General features: G+C 41.0%; 1 protein-coding gene across 8 annotated transcripts in view; it reads left to right on the forward strand.

Annotated features, from left to right (window-relative positions):
• Window positions 1-26,241, forward strand: part of FBXW4 (F-box and WD repeat domain containing 4) — an 84,537-nt gene that overhangs the window by 2,046 nt on the left and 56,250 nt on the right. For 6 of the 8 annotated variants that reach the window (XR_011522450.1, XR_011522451.1, XR_011522444.1 and 3 more), the window contains exons 2-5: window positions 16,107-16,202; window positions 18,589-18,774; window positions 19,206-19,338; window positions 24,563-24,657. Coding sequence is in view for 4 of the 8 variants with exons in the window: in XM_070558454.1 (XP_070414555.1) it covers window positions 16,107-16,202; window positions 18,589-18,774; window positions 19,206-19,338; window positions 24,563-24,657 (510 nt within the window). In the remaining 4 variants the exon portion in view is untranslated. The remainder of the gene's footprint in view (window positions 1-16,106; window positions 16,203-18,588; window positions 18,775-19,205; window positions 19,339-24,562; window positions 24,658-26,241) is intronic. The other 2 variants (XR_011522438.1, XM_070558462.1) reach the window with 1 other exon arrangement.

Consider the following 26,241-nt stretch of genomic DNA (forward strand, 5'->3'; position numbering starts at 1 on the left):
ATGTAGAATAACAACATTAAAGAAAGTTGTTTTAAAACATAAAAAGCTATTAATACCACCACCTCTAGACCACTATTCATTTTCAAAAGTTACTTTTCCGTTGCGCACTTCTTGCCCCGTCTTAGTTGCTATCTTACTGATCCTAACAGAATAGGTACACAATAAATGTTTGTGGGCTATACAATAATGAGATGATTAAAAACATTTCTCTAATATTAAACTTTCATTTTATGTCCAGCTTTTTGCTATTGTAGATAACAATGAAATGAATAACACATTTTTGGTAACAGTTTTATTGAGATATGTCACATACTCTATAATATATATATCTTTTGAATTAGTTCCTTAGGATAAATTCTTGAGATTAGCATTATTGGATCAAAGGTTATAGTTTGTAAAGGTGTTAATACCAAGTTATAGTGGCACCAGAAACTAAACCAATTTTATGTGAGAACTTTAAAAATCTTTGCTGTTTTAGTGGACACATAATGGTATCTCAAAGTTTTGTTGTTTTGCATTTCTTTCACCACTGACCCGGATAAAGATTTTCCCATGTGTTTGTTTCACCTGTGAGATTGTCTGTTCCTAGTCTTAGCCCATTTGTTATTGGGGTCTTGATGTTTTTCTTATAAATTTGGAATCCCTGTGGGTCATAGATATTAGGCTCTAGTCTATCATCTTTGATGCAAGTATTTTTCCCAGTTAGTTCTTTTTACTTTACTGTTTTTAGCCTACAGATGTTTTACACTTAAATATATCAGAATCTGTCAGTCTTTTGTGACTTTTTTTCCTTTTTTTCTCCAAAGCTGAGAAATTTATACTTCCTCCACAGGCTCTCTTTGGGTTTCTTATAATTTGATTTTTTTAATAGTTAACACTTTCATGAACACCACTTTTGTTTTGGTACAAGGGGTGAATTCATCTTTTTTCTAAACAGCTACCTAGTTCTCTCTACACTTTTTGTTAAATAATTCTTGTCTTTCCCTTTGTTTTAGAAAGCTTACTTTGCCAAATATTAAGTTTATGTATATACATATGTGCCCACATACATACATATGTATATGTATTGGATCCATATCTGAACACTCCATTTTCTCCCACTGATACGTTTTTCCATTTCCATACTATTTTAAATATTGTTGCTTTTTGATAGAGTCTAATATCTGTTAGGGTTAGATTATCCTTGTTGGATTTTTGTGTGGGGGGGACATCTGCACTCCCACTCAACTCCCCAGCAAAAAAATTCTGTGCCTTTTCAAAAGTTTCTGAGATTTTCACTATAAAGTTCCCACATATCTGTTGTTACACTTATTCCTAAGTTTTCCTAAATATTCTGTTTTTATTGTGAATACAGTGTCTTTTTCAGTATGTTTTCCAGATGGGTATTATTAATGATGTACAGGATTACTATAATCTTTTGTAAATTTTGAACCTGATTATTTTGCTTAACTTTTGTCTATTCTAGTATTATTTTGTTGATGACGATGATGATTCTTTGGGAGTTTTTGGGCATGCAGTCTTGTGACCTTCATTTCTTATAAGAAAAACTCTTTGAAAGAACATTATCAGTTGGCCTGTAAGAAAGTTGGCTAAAATGACTGGAACCCAAGCCAGCCAAAGCAAAGTTGGGCTTTCTCTCCTTGTAGAGACTGAATGAATGAATGAAAGAATTGATGTTTACTTTTCTTTCCTTTTCAAATTTTCTCAAAGAGAGATAATGGGAAAGTGTGTATTCTGTAAGCAACGATAGTGAAGCAACAAAATGAAAGTGAGTTTATGGTATAAAGTGCTTTGAGACTGCCCGGTGATATGGCTTTATTCATTATTAGCCATGTGTGTTTTGATTTCTTGCCTGTGTTCTAGGATGAGGTATCTCCGACCTTCTAGGGAAGTTTTACCACAGCATTTGATAAAGAGCAGGATCATCGTGTGTGTTTTCTGAGTTGAAGGGAGAAGTTATGCATGTTACAGCAGGTGGAGAGAGTGTTTACCAGTGTGGTCTGTTTCTGGACAGCTGCAAGGATGTGATAAGCCACCAAGAGAGGCGGTTGTCATCCCTGGAGGGAGATGGCATGCACCCCAGTCCTCATAGGGCATTAGGGAGCCTGGCCCAAAGTTCAGTGAGAGTATGACCGCTTGGATTGTTGCAGGGCTGTAGTTCATGCTTTGGGCTGATTAACTGAAGACTGGACCGCAGGATTATTTTTATAAGCACAACACAAAACTTCGTTTTATCAGAAGCCACAGACCCTCACTGCTCCAGAGTTTTGTCACCCGTAAAGAATAACATACCCAGTAAAATGAGGCTTAAATGTAGTAGTGTCTAAGTGCCAGCACAGTGTTCAGCACATAGTAGGCACTCAATAAATTGCACAATTTATTAATTTTAATGAATTTATTAATTTTAATTACTTGGTTTCTCCGCTAGTCAGTCTGTATATAACAGAAGTGGAGATGGTTTGGCATGGAGATGCTGCCTAAAGACAGGAGGTGGGGGAAAACACACACACACACACACACACACACACACACACACACACACACACGGCTTAGTTTCTCTCACCTGACTTGAATGTTTTTGGAAACAAGACAGTAGAACCTGTGGGCTTAGGGACTGCACTCCCTGCCGATGAGCCTCTTGATTCTCAGAAACACAAACTGCTAAGGTTTACTGACCTTCCGGCCCAGGGCAAGTCCCCTTCAGTTTGGCTGTTCCTAACTGATCATAGCTTTGTTGAGTAAGATGACCTGCTTTGATTCCTTGCTATTTGTTAATGGTCTTATACTTGTGCTTGAAGGCATTTTGGCCACTTTAAAACCACAAACAAATAATTTGCTTCCCTTTAGGCCTCTTGCCCAAATAGTGATCACCAGTAGGTATCCTGAGCTTTTTTTTTTTTTAAAGTGCACACAAAGACAGTTTGAGTCAGTCATCTGGTTTAAAATCAGTTTCGTTTGAAGGTTTTATGAAGCCTGGGGGACTAGAACTATCTTTAATATAAAAATCAAGGAAATGTTTCATATAGCAGGCTTTTAAGTTTCCCCTAAAGAGTAGGGGGAAAACTAACCTAGTTCAGTCTTCAAGAAGAAAACAGAGAAATTTAACTCTGTCAGTTTATACTGTAGGCTAAATGCAAGAAGTTAGACAGACGGTGTGACGGAAGTGCTATCTGCAAATTCTGATACTGGAAATTAACAGGAATGGAAAGAAAAAAGTGTGTGTGTAAATCTTTGTGTGTGTGTTTTTTTGATACTTTTGCCAGTCTTATATTAAAGAAAACTTACTTGATCCTCTTCCTCCCAAATTAACTCCTACATGTTTTCAAACTTGAATTTTATTTTAAATATCCTTTGAGCAATACCTGGGTGCTCTCTTGCATTTGGCTGTGATGGATTTGCCTAGAATTAACAAATAGGTGTTTAGGGAGTAAGGCTCTGAGGTGTTTGCCCTGGCATGTACATTCATTCCTCAGCCAGGGGCTTGTGGGCTTGGAGCTCTTTGAGGCTGGGCGCTGGGGTATCTATTTCAGTGATGATTAACGTCCAGAGTGGTGAGATGGACACAGATAAGCAGAGTGTGTTTGTTTGTTTTAAAATGATTGTGCCTAAGAGCATTTTTTTGTCCCAGAAAGCATAAAGTTTCCTTTCCTGACTCTGAATGGAGAAGGCATTGCTGACTGGTTACATTTAAGGTCTAAACAGTGATTTTCAGAAAACAATTAGCAACTTAAAGTAGTTTTGGCTTTCTCCTTCACCTTTCTGCCTTACCTAGGAAGGAGAGTCACTTACTTGTGCTCCAGTTCATTGAAAGGTTTTATCTATGGATGTATTTATCTTTAGCCATATTGGAAAGCCTTATTTTTAATGGTTTTGTGAGTTAATAAAAGTTGAGTTCAGTTTACATACTTAAAATAAATAAAACAATACACCTGTGGAAGCAGGAAATATCTAACACAGTCAGTACCTCCACATGCAAACTGGGAGAATGGAAGAGTTCTTTCTTCCAAGACTGGGAGCGTATAGAAGCTGCTTATAGCCTTTCCAGTCTTGTAAAACTTGAATAGTAGGGGATGAATTTCCTAGCTTTCAAGGCAGAAACATGGAGAAACCCAAAGTCCTCAGAATCTGCAAGATAAACAATTCACATTGGAATGAAATCTCTGAAAATATTTCAATACTCCATACTTTCAGTTTTCTGTGTCTGGCAGCTTCACCTTAGGTAAAGATTTTGCCTGAGCTGCGGAAATCAAACTGACAGTGAGGCTACGGGCGAAGCATTCAGATTTAAAAAAAATTATTTTTGAGTATTTGACATAGAAAAGAATTACCTTAGTTTGACAACTTAATTCTGGGTTGACTCTGGCATTGGATTAGTTTCTGGTCCTGACTCATAACTGGGGAACAGGGAGAAATTCAGGGAGACTCTTCTTGAGGCCAGGCTCCAGTAAAGTTTTAAAATTTAAGATAGGATCAACTGTTTGAAAAAATGAGGAGAAAGTTGAGTTTTGAATTTTTAGTGAAAATTGGCATGCCCCTCACTTTGATCTACAGAAACAGACTTTTGCTAAGTGCCAGCATTATCTCAGGTGTGTCAACCATCCGATGATGTTGAGAATCCAAAGATTTGGTTTATTCTTGAGGAAAGTCCCTTCTATTCAGCAGTCTTGCTCGGATTTGAACAGGATTCAGATGGAACTCCAGTTGTAATCAACAGAAGCAAGATGGTTGTGCTAATTAAGAATGTGTTTATGAGTCCTGAATCATGTAAATACTTGAACTGTATCTAAAACCAAGTATGAGACTATCTGGAGGAAGAATTTATCTCTTGTTAGAGGTTTGGCTGCCTTGTCTCTACTTTGAGTCAGTTCTTCATTATATCCAGACTGTCTACATTGCCATCCCTGGAAGTCTGGGCCACCCAATGGGCCACTGTGCCTGCCCCTCTTTAGCCTACAATTAATTGCCAGTACATTCTTTCTTCTTCTTCTTCTTTTTTGGTATTTGACATGAGCTCAAATTGCTGAGAAAGGTGACAACTGTGAAATGAAGACAGGGCTTGGAGACACCTTAAAAAATACATGCAAAGGCCACTAAATGACAAGAGCAGACTGCCAGGCTCTTTCAAAACATCACCACGTCTGTTGACTTTCCATTCCTTGTCCACAGCACAAAATTGGAGGTCAAAGAATCATAGGCGTTAGAGATGGAAAAGACATTTGGGGTCAGCCAGTTCATCCCTCTGCCTTCTCTTGCCCCTGATTCCAAATCATTCTTTACATTATATTTTCTCCCCCAGCTCTTGTACAGTTTTCACGGTCTTCACTCAACCCGGCTGTCACCTTTGGGGAACAATGCTGGAGGCTCTGTCCAGTTTCTCCTCGGCAAAGAGAGATATTGCCTCTCCCCGCAGTTGACATTCGTGAACTTCTTTGTTGGTGGTCTCAGCTGAGAGGCAGAAGTCTAACTGGAAGTCTTTCTGCTGCCTGGTGATGGGCCTTTTCTAGATAGAACCGAGATGCGTTTAGTATATGATGATGTTGGGGAAGGGGAAAAAGGCTGGGGTACAGTGTAGCCATTGCTGAATTTGTTCCTAGACTTGTGTTTTTCAAGGCTCTTGACCTGAAAGGAGATTTGTATGTGTGTGTGTACGACGAGTATGGTACTGGGGAGGTGGACCGAGACAGGGAATTATACTAGACAGGAGTTTGGTAAGAACCCTAACTTGGAAATTGGTGGATTAAACAAACAAAGAGTACTAGTCTTGTGAGTAGTGGAAGATTATTTCAAGAAATGCATGTCAGGGAAGAAATAGAGTAGTAGCTTACTGTACGGAAGTTTCATCTTAGAGTCAAGTTGAGGAGAACAGATGGGCTGGAGGCAAGTATTTTGGACTAGGGGACACTGTTCCTTTTGGGGTCTCCCCTTGCTTTAAGAAAGTAGAGAAAGGGAAGTCTTATGCTCACTGGCTGCCTGGTTTGGCGGTGGGAATGGTCCTTTTTAGAGGCAGCTTTGGAAGGTTACCCCCAGCTTCCCCTCTTGTTCCAGCAGCTGTTGGGAGCAGTCCGAAGAGGGTATTATATTTCTTCTGGTAACTCTGCCAAGAATGAGAGGAAATCCACAATCTGTGGGCTTTTTTGGGGGGGGGGGGGATGGGGATGGGGTGGCAGGTGATGGGACAGGGAAATTAAATTGTTATATAGTAAATATGTTGAGATACTTTTCCTTGAAAGCTGCCTCATTGAAAGGAATGCTATTTCCCCTGCTCACTAACTCTGTAATGGGTTCTTTCTCTGTAGAGAAAGGGAAATAGTCTTCTTCCAGTACTTTTTCTTTTTTCCCTGTAGCTCCAGCTTTGACCTCCCATGTTTCTTTGAGTTTTCCTTGAGTCCATATTGAAAAGGTGTGTCGAGATTCAGACACAGGTGGTGTGTGTGCTTGAGAGAGGCCTCCCTCCAGAAGTGAGTTACTAAAGAAGAACCTCTCATTCATCCCTTATCTTGGCTGCAGTTTGGCTTTATCATAATGGCCTAGAAACTGGAGATGTAAAAACTTTCTGGGTGGTGTCTGGTTCATGTTCTCTCCATCCCTTCTTCTAGGCTGGAAGGGCACCAGGGATTTTGAAGCCTGGCCACTTGGGCTGAGAACCTGTTTTGGTGATTAATATAGAACACCGTTGCAAGATTAAAAACAATAAAAAACAACCCCAAGAAGCAGAGCAGTGTAATTGTTCCTCACATTTCAGATGGGGAGCCCAGGGAAAAGTCAATTTGAAGGTATGAGGGCAAAGTCCCCTCTGCGTCTGCTAGTGTCTAATTCATGACTCAGAGGATGGCCTGTTCACAAAGAATAGGGGCATCTTCCTTGCTGTTTATTCTCAGAAAGTGCTAGATCAGTCTTTCTGAAAGTTGTATTGTGGAATTCTTGCAAAACTGATTCTGTGATCACTTGAGTGTGGGAAATGCTGTACTTCACATCTTCTTTCTTGGGAATTAATTTAAATTAATTTAATTGGTAAATTAAAGACACTGAGAAGTCCTGTGATAGACAGACCTGTTTAATTTTGTTTCAGCCAGCATTGTCCAAAATGTTTTGACCATAAAATTCTGTTTTTTCCTGCTTAATATCTCTTAACGTCTTGCAGAACACACACACTGGCCAAGTACCCTGCAAATACAGAACTTGCCCAGTAGCAGGACGGAATGGGTATGAATGTGAACACGGCCCTAAATCCTAGGCTCATGTAAAGAATCAGGGTTATACCCAGTGCTTCTGAAACTGCTTTAGACAGCTCTGACATGTGGGTGCCACATTAAGTTATTTTATCTGCTCAGATTCCTTCCCTCAAGCCTCTCTAGCATAAGAATTTGGAGTCCTTGGTTGAATTCCTGAAGATGTGGTGTGTTACTCATTTTTAGGAAGGGCTGTTGGAGCTTGAAGGTAGTGCGTCCAGGCTCCTGAAGATCCTCAGGCACTGCTGAAAGGGTGACTTGCCAGAGGGAGAACTCTACTTTGGAGAACTTGCTTAAGCAGTCCCTGAGCGGTATCTATCAAAATACCTGTTACTCTAGGAACATGGTTCTCACCTTTTGTCTAAGACATAGTTTTGTATGATGTTAGAATTTTTGATAGTATATTAAGGAATTAAAAGGCGAATGTCTTTTTTCAATAAAGCAAGTTTCAGAAAACCTGTCTATTTACTTGTTCACTGTCTGGTATGTTACTGTTTGAGTAGAACTATTTCCTGCCCTTGTTCTCTCATATCCTTTGAGGTAAAATTATATATGTTCCTCTAAACATGCAATTTTCCTCTTATTTGCAGTAAATTGTGTCATGAGCCACATTGTGGCTCAGTGGTGTGTCTGACAGAAATCTTCATAAAAGTGTAGATCTTTAGTTGAATGGAAATAAAATCTATTAATTGTTTAAAATTTGCTGGCACAGTTATTCAGGGTTCCTGGGGTACCAGTGCTTTGCAGCATGTTGGTTGAGATCCACTTTTAGAAGTACTGAAAGGTTTAAGACTCGATCCTATGGAATTTATGATTATATTGGACACATAAGACATACAGCTGCGAAAAGCTAACAATGCCTAGGTTTGTGGTAGGTTCAGTCTAAGGGTTCACATGAGAGGGGGAGGAATGTGGAGGAATCAGGGAAGTAGAGGCTTAAGCTCGATCTTGAAGAATGGGAGAATTTGACTAGTGCGCAGAAGAGAGAAGCAAGCATTTGTCAGGGACAAAGGTAGGCTGGTGCTGGCAATATAGGAGAAGGTATGGGAATAGGAATGAATGTAGAAGAAATGAGCTTGGCGGGAGTTCACTTGCATAGTGTGGAGCCATGGAGGTGAGGTTGAATGAGTAAGGTAAGTTGACATTTGGAGGCCTTTCAAGGGAGATGTGGATCTGCTCCATGCTCTCGTTGAGCATGGTCTGTCCTCGTGCTGGCATATTTCCCACAATCTCACTTTACCCTGGGTGTTGGGGCTATTCCACATTCCCTGGCCAGAAGGGTAAGCAGTTTAACAAAATATAACAATCTTTTTGAACCTTAATTATAGACCTTTGCTGCTGAGGCCATTGGAGGATTTAGCCTCATGCAAGTATAAATTAAGAGTTAGAAGTTTCTTGTCTTGAGCTGTTTAAATACTTGTACTTTAAAGCCAAATTCTTAGTATTGGTAGTAGAGCTGGTGGATACAAGCGATATGGGGGAAAATCTGCTTTCTAGAGACCAAGAAGATCCAAGAAATCAAGAGACAGTGTTGAGTTAAAATTCCAGTCCCCTAAGCATCGTTTTGCATAGCCCTGTCCCCCCTTGAGATGGCCTTGTTCTACACTTGTGGACAGATACCCTCTCCTGAATTCCCAAGGCGACAGGAAATTATGTTTATGGAAATCATGCCAGTCATGCCGGTAGGCGGCATCAGTGGCATGAAGGGAATCAAACTTCGAGATGGGACAGGGAGGGAGGTTGATTTGTGATCCAGGAGTCTTCTGATCTTAGAGACCATATGGGTTTAAGACCTCTGCAATACACCCACACTCCCCTCTTCTTCATCCCCCAGCCATTTTTCTTCAGACTGGGTTTCTTTTAATTTGCTTTTGGTTTGGGGTATGAGCGAGGAGAGGTGAAATGAAAGGGGACTCTAGATAACTTCCTAGATTAATTTCTGTCCCTCTGGACTCACTTGTTGCCAAGATTTTAAGGAGCCTGATAGCTTACCGTGGGTACATGTTGTGTTGTTTTTGTTTAAAATAGGTCATGCACCCAGGAATGCAGTCAAACTATAATGGTGACTAAGTGCCGGAAAGCTGAGAGGGAGGGGGCCCAAGTGGAAAAATGAGCCTGAGGCAAGAGAAGGAGGGCTGGGAAAATGGAAGTTCCACCAGGCCCACAGCCAGGTTAGAGATTCCTCCGCACATTAACAGCCCTGCAAGAGGTTTATTTTCAGGGCACGAAGCATTTTGGGGAGAAGCACCCCCACTTTACACCAGTAACTGTATTGGAGAAACAGCCAACCAGAGAGCTGCATCGCATTTCAAGGATGGGAACGAGGGTTCTTATTGAATTCCCAGGGGCACCTGTTCCTGTCTTCTCAGGCACTTCTACTGACCCCCTTTCACTGGACTGTTTTCAGAGAAAGAAGATTTTTTTATTCGTTCTGATTTTTCGAGTGTTCGAGCCAGTAAGAATATAGACACGATTTGGCCACCAGCGAGGGAAACTAACTAGAAACGATTGACCAAACACAAGGGATGGAAAAGCTGAGCTGTTAAGGTGCTTTTAACAAAGTGGTGCTATTTCTCAAGGAAAAGCCAAATGAAATGGTTTTAAAAAGTTGAAGTTTGATTTGAAAGACCAGAGCCAAGTATGTTGATGATGGTGTTGGTTGTGAGAGAGGACGCTTGCACCTGCTGTTTGGCAGCAGCTTCTAAAGTTCAACTTTGGAAGTTTCTTGTTGCTGTGATCGGGCCCTCAGGGTAGTGCTTTGACCCTTAGTAAAGTGTCACCAAATAGCAGCTAAGTAACCAGAGAGATGAGAGAAGCACTGTCCTTATCCCAATTCAGGAAATATATTCTTTTCCCCCTTTTTTCCTTCTGCTATTATCCAGAATATTCCATTTTTGGTTTCATCTCCGCATATTAACTTAGACCTCACTCAAGAGGAGAAGTTGACTACAAACGATCTCTTCGTTAATGTCTGGGAGGGATTTGCAGATAAGTTTTGGCAGAGAGTCTAATCTTTTTCTTTAAGAGTTCAGTTCTTTTGGTCCATCCTAGTGACTGTGTTTTACTTCCTCAGTTCTCTGTCCAGCTGGTGGTGTAGATTGCTCTCTAGCAATGTGAAACCAAGGGCCACATTCACCCAATGGATGAATTCAGTAATGTATTTTAGCTTTAGATGTGTACACCCAAATCCTAATTATTCAGCCTGAAAGAAGACTAAATTTCACTTTAGGAGAACAATTTCTAATAGAATTAAATTAGGAGGAAAACAGATGATTATTGGATTAGCTTCAGCAATGACACCATTAATGGATATTAACTACTATATATATTTATGTAAAAATAATTAACCTTTTTGTAGTGATTTACAACTTATACTGTGCTTTGTTTTGGTTGTTATCTTTGAAACACCACAATTGTGTGAAATATCCTTATTTCATAGATGAAGAAATTGCCAATTAGAGAAGTTAGGTAACCAGGGTTGTATAATTAGTAAGAGACAGAATTGGGATTCAGATCCAGTTTCCTAAGTCTGCATTCTGTGCTTTTTCCACAACTTCTTTAATCTACTATTTAGTTAAAGGTGAATTGGAAGACCTAACTGTCAATAATTATGATATATTAAAAAAATTTCTTACTTCCTAAAGTACCATCTATTTACCTCTTCTGACCTGTTATTTACGGAGACATAATTTTATGTAGTGTCTCTTCACGTCTACCTTTGTGAATTTGACTTAGTTTTAAAATTACCATTACTCGTTATATTCATTTCCAAAATATTTTGCAGTCCTCACATTTGTAATTTCTCATGGCAATATATTCCATTGTATTAGTATACCATTCTCCCCCACACAGAGACATTTGGGCTGTTTCCAGATTTTAGCTCTAATATATAGCTGCAACTATAAATATCTTAGTAAAAAATATGTTTTTCTTCTGAATGATTTCTTTGTGATATAGTGCCCAAAGTGGGAGTGCTGGGTCAGAAGTTGTCATTTAACAACTGTTCTTGACAGGATCCCTTTCTGAAGGGCTGTCCCAGCGTGCTACCAGCAATATATAACCAAACCCAAACCCTTCTCTCAAACCAAAGCTAATGTCTAGTTTTTCCACTTAATAGATGTGAGGTGGTACTTGAAGAATTCTGTTAATGAGCATGTTTGTAAACGATTGTTATTGCAGGACATTTTCCCAGCGTTTTATCATGTGAGTACTGTGGGGCTGTTCTTATCCGCTTTTATGGGGTATTGGAGACAGAGTGTTATCCTCATAGATTATTTATCAGCACCCTAAAAGTTTTAGGGATAAAACTTATACCTACAGTATTAATTGTTAATTTTCCCCTACTCTGTTTCTTTCACTTTAATCTCTTTTTTTCTTCTATGCAGTATTTAAAATTTAAATACTTTAAACTCTTCTAGTTAAAAAACTCTTTTAAATGCACTCTTTCATTTTTTTGGAATTTATGATATTGTGATATGAGATGGTAATTTAAATCGGGTTTTTGCTCTATTGACATCCAGTTTTCTCAACAGCCTTATTATTTTAATGAGTATTTTTCTCTTTACCAAAAATTACATTGTAGAAAAATTGGAAAATACACAAAAACACGAAGAAAATAAAAATACTTAAAGTTGCCTATGCACAGTTAACCATTTTAGACTACTGTATCCTTCCAGTGTTCTTTCTAGGCATGTATATTCTTTTCCCTCCCTCCTTTCTGATAAAGTTGGGAACATGCTATGCAAACCCAAGAGCACTAATTAAGTTGTGATTTCTTTCTTGACTTTCAAATTTTCCTTTGTTATTTATATTAAGTTCATATCAGTTTGGTTAATTTCTGGCTTTCTTTTTTAAAATTGAAAGACAGTTTTCTTATTTCCAATGTCCTCTATTTGGACAGAATGCAGGAAGTATAATCGCTCTATCACCAAAACGCTTATTGATACTTACTATGCATAAGGCATTGGGTAAATGAGAACGGTGCCTGGCACATCCTAAGCACCATATTAAATGTTTGTTAAATAAATTATCTTTGGAATCACGATCCAGAGCAATTATAGCATTCTAAATAATTTTTAAATAGTATTCAGTTGAGTTAACTAAACTTTACTTACTTTGTTGAAAGATTTTCAGAGGTAAGATTTGAAATAAAAATATATTTTGGGTTAACTTTCCTTTAGCCAGAAAATTGTAACAGGAAGACCTTTCCTAAACATTGACTGTCTTTAAAGTGTTTCAAAAGATTAACATGAAATTATGGATATATAAAAATTAAAAATGCATGGATAAAAACTAAAAATTAAGTAAAAAGAAAATAATAAATTGGAAAAAAATTGACAACACAGAATATATAAAGAGTCTTTGCGAACTCATGAGAAAAAGACCATGAACCTAGTAGAAAGAGGGACAAAGGTCCTGAACAAGCATTTCACAGAAGAAGTGCTAATGGCTTTCAACCATATGACCAGATATTCAGTTTTATCCATAATTAGAAAAAATACATGTTTAAACAACAGGGAGGAATCTTTTTTTACTTCTTGGAATGGCAAAGATAAAAAGAAAAATAAACAATGCCAAGATCATGAAAAATAAGGAGAGACTGAGAAACTGCTATAGACACAGGAGATTAAGGAGACATGATAATTAAATACAATGTGGATGCTAGATGGGATCCTGGGACAGAGAAAGACATTAGTGGAGAAATTGATGAACTTTGATAAAATCTGGAGTTTAGTTAATAGTAGTGTACCAGTGTTCATTTCTTAGTTTTGACAAATATGGTTGTGTAAGACATTAATGTTGGGGAAGCCTAGTGAAGGGTATATGGGAACTCTGTACAATCTTTGCAACTTTTCTGGAAATATAAAATTATTCCAAAGTTAAAAAAAATCAAGATATTCAGAAATAAACACCCTAATATTTTATTGGAAGTGTAAGTTGGTATAACTTCTTTTGGATGACAATTTGGTAGTATCTATCAAAATAAAAAATATTTTCCTTTGACCCGTTCAATACGATTTCTAATAATTTTTTTCTCTAGATATATTCTCACACATAATTTGAGGTATAAAGATATTTATTGTTTTTAATAGCTGAAGCCTGGGAACCTTTTAAATTGATTAAAATGATGATTGAGTCACACAATGGAATTCTATGCAGCTGTAAAAGAGAATGAGATGAATCTAAATGTACCAATATGAGGGCCGGCCTGGTGGCATAGTGGTTAGGTTCAGGAGCTCCACTTCGCAGGCCCTCGGTTCGCAGGCTGAGATCTCAGGTGCTGACCTAGCACCTGTGGTCAAACCACGCTGTGTTGGCATCCCACATAAAAGAGAGGAAGATTGGCACAGATGTTAGTGACATTCTTCCTCACACACACAAAAAGTATTGATATGGAATGATCCCCAAGACTTACTGTTAAGTGAAGAAAGCAAAGAGTAGAATAATATACTACTACTTTTTAAATCAAAAAGTGAGTTTATGTATAAATACACACACACCAATATATGAATCTACCCTGTATATATTGTACTGTTGCCTCTGGGGAGGGTCTCAGCCAGGAGTGAGAATGACTTACTTTTGCATTGTTAACCTTTTATACTATTGGCATTTTTTTTTTTACCGTGTGCATTTATTACTTTCTTAACCAAAAGTAATTATGCTATACAAATTAATAAATGAAATGAGGCCGGGAGGCAGAGTTATCATTTATCCAGGAATGGATTGGGTCTCTCTCTTTCTGCTTGCCAAAACCATTCCTTCTAACCTGTATCTGTTACAATCGTGAAAGCAGGACTTGCTTGCTGTCTTTTAGTAAAGGGTGATAAATGTGAAGGTGTAGTAGAAATGAAGAAACGTGTCTCTCTCCTTTTCTCAGTGGACATGGCAGTGGTCACTCTGCGTCCTGAGCAGTGTACCTTGTATTGTCCAGTGGAGCAAACCAAGGAGACCCAGGGGAGATGTGGGGGCCCAAAATAGAATTTTCAAATTCTTGCTCACAGTTTCAAAATTCTGTCCAAAGGTGCAGTTTCAAAGGGACTTTGAGCCCTTCTCCCTACCCCCTGCTACTCCAACCCACCCCCAAACTATGCCATTCCTACTGCTAGTGTGCTCCCTTATTTCTTACTATTCTAACTTTCCTCATCCAAAAAGTACTATTGACACTCCCCTCCAACATTTTTTAAATGAAAAATTTAAATCATAGAAAACTTGAATGAATTTTTCAGTGAACACTCATATACCCCTCATCTAGATCCTACACTTAACATTTTACTGTATTTGCTTTATTACGCATTTCAAAATGAGTTACAGATATCAGTACACTTCACCCCTAAACACTTCTGCATGCATGCGCATCAGTGACTAGAGTGTATTAGTTTATGGTTCTTTTTTTCTTTTTTAAAGATTTTATTTTTTCCTTTTCTCCCCAAAGACCCCTGGTACATAGTTGTGTATTTTTAGTTGTGGGTCCTTCTAGTTGTGGCATTTGGGATACTGCCTCAGCATGGCCTGGCTAGCGGTGCCATGTCCACACCCAGGATCCAAACTGGCGAAACCCTGGGCTGCTGAAGCAGTGTGCATGAACTTAACCACTCGGCCACAGGGCCTGCCCCAGGTTCTTTTTTTTTTTTTTTTTTTTAAGAAAAATTTATATACAGTGAAATGCTCAAATTTTAAGTGTATCATTTGATTTGTTTTTGACAAATGCATACACACCTGTGTAACCCAAATTCCTTCAAGATTTAGATATACGATGTTACCCAGAAAGTTTCCACATGTTCCTTCCCAGTCAATCGCTGTCCCTACCAGGAAATCACTGTTCTGATTTTTCCACCATAGATTAGCTATCCTTCTCCTCAAACTTCACATAAGTGGAATCAAACGATACGAACTCTTTTGTGTAAAATTTTTTTCATTCAGCGTGTTTTTGAGATTCACCCACATTACTGTGTGTATCAATATTTCTTTCCTTTTTATTGTTGAGTAGCATTCCATTGTATGACTATACACTGTGGTGTGTTTATCCATCCTCCTGTTGATGGATGCCTGGGCTGTTTACAACTTTTGGCTATTATGACTAAAATTCCTAAGACTGTTTTTGTGTACTTATGCTTTCATTTCTCTTGGGTAATTGCTAGGTCATAGAGTAGGTTTATGTTCAGGTTTATAACAAACTGTTAGACCTTTTCCCAAAATGGCTGTACCATTTTGCTTTCCCACCAAGCATATAGGAGAGTTCCTTCTTGACCTTCAAAATATATATATACATATACAGAGAGGATTTCCTCATATTTTCTGGATATAAGCCCTTTGTCAAATATACATTTTGTGAATATTTTCTCCCAGACCATGGCTTGTGTATTCATTTTGGTGAGCAGAAGTTTTTAATTTTGATGAAGTCTAATTTATTGAATTTTTATTGTACATTATTGCTTTCTTTGTCTTAAGAAAGCTTTGCCTACCCCCTAAGCCACAGAGATATTTTTATGTATTTTCTTCTAACAGCTTTATAGTTTTAGGTTTTATGTTTAGGTCTGTGATCTATTTTGAGTTAATTTTTCTGTATGATGTGAGGTAGGGGTCAGGGTTCATTTTTTTCCCTTGTGGATAGCTGGTGGTTCCAGGACTCATTGTCATCCTTTCTCCATTAGATTGCTTTGATGTCACTATAGACACTTTAATGGCAGGCTGTTCTCCTGGGCTTTCTTGGTTATCCTAGTATCGAGAGAGAAGAGGTACTCCTTTCTTGTCTCCTACCCCATTTACTTATGTCCAGATATATTCTGGATTTTCCCGAGTCCTGACTTGTAAACCTATGGAATTTTCTCTGGTTGGCAATGCGTTGTAGTGACTGGATTATCTGTTGTGTCTGGACAGGATGCCCAGTGTACCAGTGAAGGAACGGGTGAAGGTGTCTCAGAACTGGAAGTTAGGGCACTGCCGAGAGGGGATTCTGCTGAAGTGGAGATGCAGGTAAGCAGCCTCTTGACTCTTTTAAATCTACCTGGGACAGAAAAGCATGCTGGGGAAGTAGAAAATCTAGTCCTAGCTAGAGTGTCAATATGCCTGTCTTGGGTGGTGTGGCACTGGTGATCCTTTAAACACCACAAAGAGGGCATCAGAGGGACTTTTTTTCACATTTAAAAAAAGGATGACAAAAAATGTATTTTAACAAATTCCATATTTTTTATAATTATAAAAATAATATATGTTTATTCTAGAAATTTGAAAAAAATAGAAAAGTTTAAAGAAGAAAATAAAACTTACCTGCTATCCTACCACTCAGAAGTAACCACTGTTAGTGTATCTCATCAAAAGAAATAAATGAAGCCAATATTTCAACTCATCTAGTTTTACAATGTTTCTTTAAATCTTCTGTTCTAGGGAGTTAAACCTTTACTCTTGGCTTCCTGTAGCCTTCTCCCCTACTTTATTGCAAGTCAAAATAGGATGTAAATGTTTGGATATATATGTTACAGGAGTTAGAGCTTAGAAAAAGTGCCAGGAAATTTAGATAATGGCTTTGGAACTGTTAACCCCACAAATTTTATGCTTCATTGATGCTAAATTATTTCGTAGTTATTATTTGACTCCCTACCGAAAAAGTGCAGCATGTTGATTGGTTGGAATAGATAGGAAGCATCATGATTCCTCACTGTAGGTTGACCTGTCCCTGTGCTGATAGGTACAGGTAGTTTTCTTCATCTGATGCCTCTTTCTCTCTTGCTTGTATCCAGTTTCTGCTGGTTTCACTGACATCATTCGCTAGGAATTATGTGGTGGTGGTGATGGGAAAGAAACTACAGGGCAGAAAGACGGAATTTTATGATGACAGACTTTACCCTCAGCTTCCCCCTTTTGCCTTTAAATGCCAAAGAGTAGAGTTAATTTCTCTATCAAGGTTTTGTCCCTCACATCTTTTTGGGCTGGTTTCAAGCAGTTTGGCAAATAAACACACAAAACTGTTAGCTGGCTGCCCTGGGATTCTCCACTGTTCACCTGGCATGAACCTGGTTGACCTGGTTTCTTGTCCTAGACAAATGGCTGTTTACCAGATGGCTCTAAACATATGAATTCCAAGCCCCAATGAGTGCCACAAACTCGTGCAAGGGGATGTTGAAGAGGAATGTGCAGAATGGGTGAGAATGTAGGCATCTATACACACTACACATGTTCCATATAATATATGCGCACACTTGTAAAACCTCATGAACAGAAACTCAGTTACTACAAAGTCCAAGCTGCATTTAATGGCCCGTCAAGTCAATTTGCAGAACTTTTCCACCTTCCCATGACGCTTGTATTAAAGAGTCTGGGGAAGAAACAGAGCCCAGTTTGCTCAGACAGACTTGGCAGTGGGAGATGATGACTCTGTAAATGGGGCTGAATCCGCCTTCCCTATGCTTTGCTCGGGACTTGGTAGCTCCAGGACCCCTATGTAGAGTAGGACAGGCAGCTGGGATGTCTGCCTTGGGAAGGGGGTTAGTCCCCACACAGAGCCTGGTCTCTGGCAGAGTCTTCTTTCTTCTTAAGGCTTACTCCGTGCCGTGGGACTGGCCTGTGGCTTTTAACCTTTCTTCTTCCTGCCAGATTGTAGAGGAAATCTTTAACCATTTGTGGATTTCTCTTATCAGCTGCCTATGAGAGCTGACTATTTCTCTGTAGCCCCGGAACTATAGTAGACTGCTATGGAGCTGTGTTTTTCCATTGCCACACTTACCTTCTAATACAGAAATGTAGATTTCCCCTGTGAGGATCCAGGTATCTAATCAGTACATTAGCCTCCTGTCCTAAATGGCTTATTCTTTTCACTTATAAACAGGGCTCTAGAAGGATGAGAGATTGGGGCATCCCTGGGCTCTCTCTTCTCTTTTCTCTGTCACACCTTAACTGATCTGTTGGGACAGAGGTATGAATGGGAGTCTTGGAACCTTGAAACTTATCACTTACACTTCAAATCAGTGAGGATGCAGAACGGAAGAAAATTCATCCAGATGGAAGGTTTCTTTTTGCCCCTCCCCATGCATCAATCATTACATTTTCTAAGCTCTGCCTACCCACAAGAAATCTAGGTTGCAAATAATTCAAGTCTTAAGCATTCTTCAATTATTTAATTGGTCTTTTAATTCTGATTCTCTTTTAGAGTGTCCAAAGAAGATTAGGTCACCACAAAGCTCAGTCGGTCTAGTTTTCTGAGGGTAGCCTAAGGATGGGTAATTTTGAAGGAGGGGAGCAAGGTATAGACTTAGCCTTGCAGGTTATCCTTGCTAAGCTGGGGATTGGTCAGCCTCTCAAAGATCGGAGTCGAATTTCATGCTGTGTCTTGATGATCCTTAAATTTTGTTTTCCATCTCTGCAGTCAGATGCCCTGGATGCAGCTAGAGGGTGATTCTCTGTACATATCCCAGGCTAATTTCATCCTGGCCTATCAGTTCCGCCCAGATGGTGCCAGCTTGAACCGGAGGCCCCTGGGAGTCTTTGCAGGCCATGATGAGGATGTTTGCCATTTCGTGCTGGCCAACTCACATATTATCAGTGCGGGAGGGTAAGTGCTGCAGGCTTCTCCTTCCACCCTCTTCTGTAGTATTCTTCAGGGACTTCTCTGTCTCAGCTCCAAAGGGATGAGGAGGGAGACTAGAAGGGGTAGTGGTTTTTTTCCATTTAAAGCAGAGAGATTTACCAAAGGCACTTAATAGGGTTAGCTGGAGAAGGAAAACAGGAAGAGCCTTTAATGAAAAGTGAAGCTGGTTTTGATACTCTCAAGGGGGGAATTTGTTTTGTCTCTTGGCTCTGTTCAGCGACCAGTGTACTGAAGAAGTAGAAGTATCTAGAAGCTCAGCACCTTATTGGGCTGAATTGCCTAACGCTTAGCAAATTTGGATGTCACTGGAGACTTGGGCTGTTTCTGTAGACTTGTTCTCTTCCTGCAGAAAGAATAATTAGCTTTTGGGGGTGGGCTCCTTATTTCTCTCCTAGAGATGGGAAGATTGGAATTCATAAGATTCATAGCACCTTCACTGTCAAGTACTCGGCTCATGAACAGGAGGTGAACTGTGTGGATTGCAAAGGGGGTATCATTGTGAGTGGCTCCAGGGACCGGACGGCCAAGGTGAGGTGGTCTCCCCCTTACATACTGTTATTCCCTCCTGTCTATAGGGAGTGGGGTGGGAGAGGGTGGATGGGGCCTTGAGTCTTGGGATTGGCTGAGAGCATTGGGTGGGGGCGGGAGGGGAAACGACACGATAAAGAGCTCACTTATGTGCCTCTGGCATGCAGCTTGCCCTGCCAGGCTGTGTCCCTGCCAGCTGGCCTGGGAAAGGAGTGGACAGTGGCTGGGAAGCTTGCCACTCACTTGAAATGTGGCGTGAACTCAAAAACAGAGGGCCTAGCCAGCTTTTCCTCCCTGAGCTAAGTTTCCTCAAGTTTGTGGGTTGAGTTCTGACCCCAATATTTTATTTTAAAATCTCCCTCCTTTTGCTTGCTCTCTGTTTAGGGAGGTTAATTTTTCACCACCTTGTTTATAAGCAATCAGGCTGATAATTAAAATGTGTTTTTATTGCTTCTCTGGAGAGTGATGTGGTCAGTAAGCAGTAGAAAGATGACGGGAGAAGGGTGTTGTTTGCTCTATCACTGCCAAATTGCCTGGTCTACAGTCAGATATCTGCCAAGGCATAACAGAGTGAGGCTGATAAGTAGTGTGACCCCTGCTTTATGGACTCAGCTCATCCATGTCTGGGTCAAATGGGCTCCCCTCCGTGAGATAGGGAACTTTCTGCATCCCTGTGTCCAGCAGCCCTAGCCGGGGCCCACACATGCCTGGTCCTTTGGGGCTGCCGTGGGAACTTTGCTGACAATTCAGTTGATGGTGCAGGAGGCCCAATATTGTCTTGCTTGTCTGTTTCCCAGTATCTGGAGACTCCACGGTGCTAACAGGAGCAAAATGCTGTCTGTGTCAGCAAAAGGGCCTCTAAGAGACATAGGGAAAGAGAAGTTGCAATCTTTACTCACTGACTTTTCTGACTCCGCGTACTCTCTGGTGATTACTCCTTCACGTAAAAATGTTGCTAATTTATGTAAAAAGAAGGGCTAAATATGTTCCCTTCTATTTATGGAAATTTCTCCTCCCTTTCCTATTTTCTTCCTTACACTCTGTCAGAGAGACATGTGTACCATCATAGGGAAACAGAAAATTCCAGAAAATCTTTTGGACCAACATGGAAACTAAATTTCCTATCCCCTCCTTCCCATTTCCCTACCCTATACTTACTCCAGGTTTCTGATTGGTCACTCTCTTTGTACCATTCCTTGCAAAGAGACTGCCCTTAGGTTGCCATACAGCCCAGAAGTCAATTTGCATAGAAACCTTTTGTGGCATGTGTGACCTAGACACTCCCATCTCAGTCTAGCGTCTTCTTGTCATGGCTTCAAGCTTCTGCTGGCTCTTCCTTTCCAGAGACCTCTCTTTCTTCTATTCTCTGTGGTCAGACACCCAGAGCAGTATAAGCTAAGCTTTGTGACTACAGGTAGAGGTTCAGGAGTATGGACTGCTTATGGTTGAAGAATGATAGCAATTTTACTTGGGATATTGGGTTAATTTCATGTTTTAAGTACCGACTCATTCCTATTTAGTGGCTTAAATTTTTTTAGGCATTAAAATAGGTACTTTCTAATTCTAAAATGGTCACTGCAGTCCATTCTGTTCCTTTTGAGGATTTCCTTTAGGTCAGTGACAGAATTCTGCCCCCTGGTTCTTCAACTCCAGAAAGCTAGTCAGCTGTTTTAGGGCTCCCCAGTGACCTCCAGGCCAGCTCATCTTTTCTGGCTCTCTGGATGTTGCTGCTGTTCTCTCCTTTCTGTTGTTGTCTTTGCATTTAGCCACCTTCGTCTCCCTGGCCCATTTCCACATTACCTACAGCTGGTCTTTTGTCACTGACTCTGTGTCTCTTCAGTAGCATCTGCAATTCTACTGCCACTTCCACAGGCTTCTAATACCTGAACCTACATAAGAACTTAGTCATGTTTCCCTGTAAACATCTATAACCTGGTTTTTGGGAGTTGCCCACATATGTACTGTGTTTTAGAAAAGAGATTTATTTTATTGGGGTGAAGGGAACCAAAACATTTTCTCCACACGACTTCTGAGCTAGGGACTGCCCAGAGAGCCTGCTTCCTTCCCCTCCCCGAACCTAGTTTCAAACTTACTGTGACTTAGCTTGGATTGCCTCTCTGGGCTTTAGGAGGGCCAGCTCCATCCTGAGATGTGATGGGATGGTAGCTTACATTCTTGGTAGGCTTGGGCCGGTACTGACCATTCCTTCATTTCCTCCTTTTTCTCTATTCTTTCATTCATTCTGGTAAATGCCCACTGTATGCACAACGGCAGGGCTCTTCAAAAGATACAGCCTCTCTCTTTAAGGCGAGCTGAGACAGGTGTGCACTGGCTATGACGCTGATTAGAAGTGGCTGGGACTGAGGTGTGAGGCTCTGGGGAAACGGCCAGAAAGTGCAGAGGGTGGAGAGACCACATCTGGCTTGGAAAAGGAGACTTTATGAAGGAGGGAACATTTGAATTTTTTTCTTCTTTTGGTTATTTTTCAATGCATAGGTTTGCTTGTTTGTTTTATAACAATATAGAATGTAACCAGGCGCTGTGCTAAGCACTTCACATTTGTTCATTTTCTCATTTTATCCTTTAGGGTAATTCTTTCCTCAGATAGTTATGCTCATAATATATTTTAGGTACACAATATACCCTGCTGTATCTACTTTATTTTATAAGGTTTTCTATTATTATTACAAAGTATTTGTAAGTGTCACCTTTAATGGCTTCACAATGGACTTACCATAATTTAGTTACCATTTTTACTATTGGTGATGCTTGTATCTAGTTTTTTGCTATAGTATAAGAACCACCATTATTGATGCCTAATAACTGCCCAATACTGTGCTGGGTGCTTTGTACATATCTTCACTTTTCCCCACTGCAACCATGAAAGATAGGTATTATTTCTCAATTTTACACATGAGGAAACTGAGGCTAAGAAGTTTTGAAACATCCCAAAGATCAGAGATAATAAGTAAACAACCAGGGTTCAAACCCAGATTTGTCTGACTCAGAAGCCCGTGCATGCTCTTTCTGCTGCCACAGGCTGCAGGGGATATTTTTAGCATTTAGGTTTTTCTTCATTTTAGGATTATCCTCTTAGGATAGAGTCTCAGCATTAGAATTACCGAGTTGATAACTTTGGTCGTTTTAAGGGTCTTGATACATATTGCCAACTTTTAAAAAGGATTGCATAAATGTCCACTCCCACTGAGTTGTATCTTCTCGAGGCATGAGTCTGTTTTGGATTTGACCACTGAGGGTGAATACGTGATCAACATACTCATGTTTCTGGTGGATAGTGTGCTGCCGAGGCAGGTCAGGTGGGGCGCTTCCCAAGATCATGCTCAGAATTAGCAGCATGCTTCCTGAGCCACTCATGGAGACCAGGGACCTTGTTCTGTGGTTGGCATGATCTAGGAATCCACTAGCCCTTTCCATGGAGGCCACTAGTGAATTCAGGCCTAGGGCTGTCCCCATAGATTTCATAATCAGAGTCCTCAGTGTCTCCCCACCTCCTAAGCAAGAACCTGCCTCCTCGGGAGTTTGCATCAGGGAAAAGGCAAACCTCTCTTCCAAGCTGAGGCATCTGAAAGAGGACATTAGAAGTGCATCTAGTTACTACCAAAGTGGCCTGACTGTAGATCCAGAAGAGTAAGCCAGAATCATGGCACACCAGGGAAGTTAGGGTATTTACCTTTGTTTTCTGCCCCTGTTTGGTCAGGATCTTCTTATTAAATTTATTATCTTTTCTCTGTGTTGGGAAAAGTAACTCACACTCTCCTCCTCCATCATAGAAACCCAAAATCTAAGAAACGCTTTCTCCTTTTATAGGGAAAAGATATCATGTGACCCTAAGAAGGCAGGACTACCCCCGCTCCGTCACATACTCCTTAAACCCAAGGAGTGTTTCCTGAAAGTTCTTCCATCTAAGGTCCTGACTGACTTTTGTGTGTTCCCCTTATAGCACTGCAGGGACCTTGAGAGGTCGCTGATACATCTGGCTGCCTCAGGATCCCTCCTTGGCTGTTGTCTGGGCACAGCCCTGTATGTTTGAGATTTCCTTTCTGTTTGGTTAGAGGCTTATTTCCCTGTGTGTGTCATCTAGGGTAGGGTAAGGTGAGGGGGGCCTTGTGCTTAATGGGAGATTTCTAAATGCACTGACTGCTGAGAGGGCTCTGTGAGTGTTGATTAGAGTTAAGCCCAGAGTGGCTGCTAATGTACATTCCTGACTGATAGGGACCAGATAATGTGCTCCAAGCAATATTTTTAACCTGTAGGAGATATGGAAGCTTAAAAGAGTTAAGCTTTTCTGCTACTTTTGGTGACACTAGGTGCTAAATTCCCTGCTGACATGAATAGCATTGGATTCTGGGCATTATCAACAAACAAACAACAACATACCACCTTCCTACTTTGAAGTCTCTCTTCTTCTTCCATTCTTTCCTTCTCTTGAATCTTCTTTTTTACTCCTCTAATTCTACTCTAATTCTATCTCTGTCCTCTCATACTGTGCCTTGATCTTTCCTTCCTTTCCCCACCTCACCAAAGTAAAATCTTGGTGAGAGAAAGGAAAAAAAGAAAATCCACAAACATGGGGAGGTTGCAGAGAGAAGCAAGCCCCATGTACCCACTCCACTCAGTCAAGTCTCAGCTGGAGAATGTGGAACTTCTGATTCCCTGGCATAAAATTGCCTAGTAAGTTGAGGCTGGCCCCGTGGCCGAGTGGTTAAGTTTGTGTGCTCCGCTTCGGTGGCCCAGGGTTTCGCTGGTTCAGATCCTGGGTGTGGACCTAGCACTGCTTATCAAGCCATCCTGAGGCGGCGTCTCACACAGTAGAACTAGAAGGACCCTCAACTAGAATATGCAACTGTGTACTGGGGGGCTCTGGGGAGAAGAAGAAGAAAAAAAGATTGGCAACAGATGTTAGCTCAGGGCCAATCTTTGGAAAAAAACAAAATTGGCTAGTAAGTAAGGGCTGTCAGGTGAAAGTAAAAGAGGGTGGTGGTTAGGACTGGGAGCCAGGGTCTATTTGGGTGGTAGGCAATCCAGAAGCTAGAGAGGGCCCCTCTGCTGATGCCCTGAGCTCTGTGTATACAAGATGGAAAGAATTCTCCATTTCCCCACCCTTCACCCCTCCTAGGGACAGTCACGCCACTGAGTACATCTTTCTCCTCCCCATACCAATCCCAGGCAATGCCAACGAGAGCATCTCCTCTCCTGTTTCCAGGTATGGCCTTTGGCCTCAGGCCGGCTGGGGCAGTGTTTACACACCATCCAGACTGAAGACCGAGTCTGGTCCATTGCTATCAGCCCATTGCTCAGGTAAGGGAGATGTTTTTGGATATGGATTTGTCCCGTATAATAATGCTTTTATTTTACGAGCTTACATGGGCTAGAAAATCTTCCACCTGTGTGTTCTAGGTTGTTTTGAGCCACTCTCCTGGAGATTTTGGAAATTGTCTAGAAACTTGAGGTCTGTGGCTCACTTCATATATGTGTGGGGTTGAGATAACTTTCTAGGGGCTAACTTCCTGAGCATCTAACACCAGAAATGTGAAGGAAAAGATATTATGTTAGAATTTAACTGAGTCCAGCTGTTACAAGAGTGTCCCTTTTGGAGCAGATGCCCTCCGGGATTGCTCCCAAAGCAGAGGCCTCGCAGCCCCGGGAGGTGACGACATCAGCCAACCTGCTCTCACAACTCACATCTGTGGTTTGTTCCCCTTGGAAAATGTCTTCTGGAGTATCCCATACAGAGTTGAGTCATCAGGAGAGACTTGGGGCCCATGTCCACTTGGGCCCTCATCCAAAGGCGTGTATGTGGAGTAGATTCATTGACAATTGTAGCAGAAGTGCCAATTTTTGATGGTGGCTTTACCCTCCCCTTTGGCCTGACTGGTATTTCTCTAGTTTTACCTATGAATGAATGAGCTTTGCATTCTGACTTCTGCTTTCTAGGGTCTCTTGAACCAAGGCAGAGCCTCTCCTCCTCAGCCCTCTCCTGCACCTGCTCTGTCAGAGTGTTTACCTAGGGTCTTCCCCCACTTCCTTCACCCTGTACTCCCCTCCCAAACGATCAATGGGAAGACTAGGGCTGCCATCCTCCAACAGTGGGTTGAAGTCAGTCGCTGGTTTTATGAGAGAGTTGATCCCCCACTTTACTCCGCCCCCTTCCCCCTCCTTCTCCTCACCCCATGGAGCCTGCACCCCTCCTCCTGCCCTGTTCCACAACTCCCTTTCAAATTTTTTTCTTCGTAAAGAATTAGAGCCGATTAGCCACGTCATTAATTCTTCAATTTGACGGCTGATATAGCAGGACCTGAAACACATTGCTGACCCCAGAGAATGGATACCCCGTTCCTTAGCATATTGACGATGGGAGAAGTTAATTAAAATTCCACAGAGCGGAGGTGTCGGCTAACCTATAAACCTGTCGCTGTTCAGAACAAATCATTCTAGCAATCCTCGGAAAGAGGAAAGGAAAGACTAGCAGGGAGTAGAAAAGCCTAAGTGTGTGGGAGCAGAGGGTAGATGATGGAGCCACAGGGCTTTGTCCCCTCCTCAGTTTCTTCCTGATGCTGTCCCTTGTAAAGCCAGGTAGACAGGCTTGGGGGTCTGTGGGCTAGATATGTGTTAAGGATTGAAGGAAGGTGGGACAGCCTGGAGGAGGTGACAGGTGGGCTGGTGACTTTGTCTTAGTGGTTACCTGTGGACTTCTGCTGGCTTTAGGAGACAAGCCCAGACTGGGGTGGGGTTGGGAGTAGCAGGAAGCTTTTCAGGGCTGAAGATGGTCCTTGTGCTTCCTGCACATGGATTTAAGCCAAAGAACACAGACAGGCTCTCCCAGCACCCCACGCCCCTATTCCTGTACCCCAGCCACCTCCTCTGGAACGTGTTAGGTGACCT

Source organism: Equus przewalskii, chromosome 1, assembly GCF_037783145.1.
Source record: "Equus przewalskii isolate Varuska chromosome 1, EquPr2, whole genome shotgun sequence".
Lineage (NCBI taxonomy): Eukaryota > Metazoa > Chordata > Mammalia > Perissodactyla > Equidae > Equus > Equus przewalskii.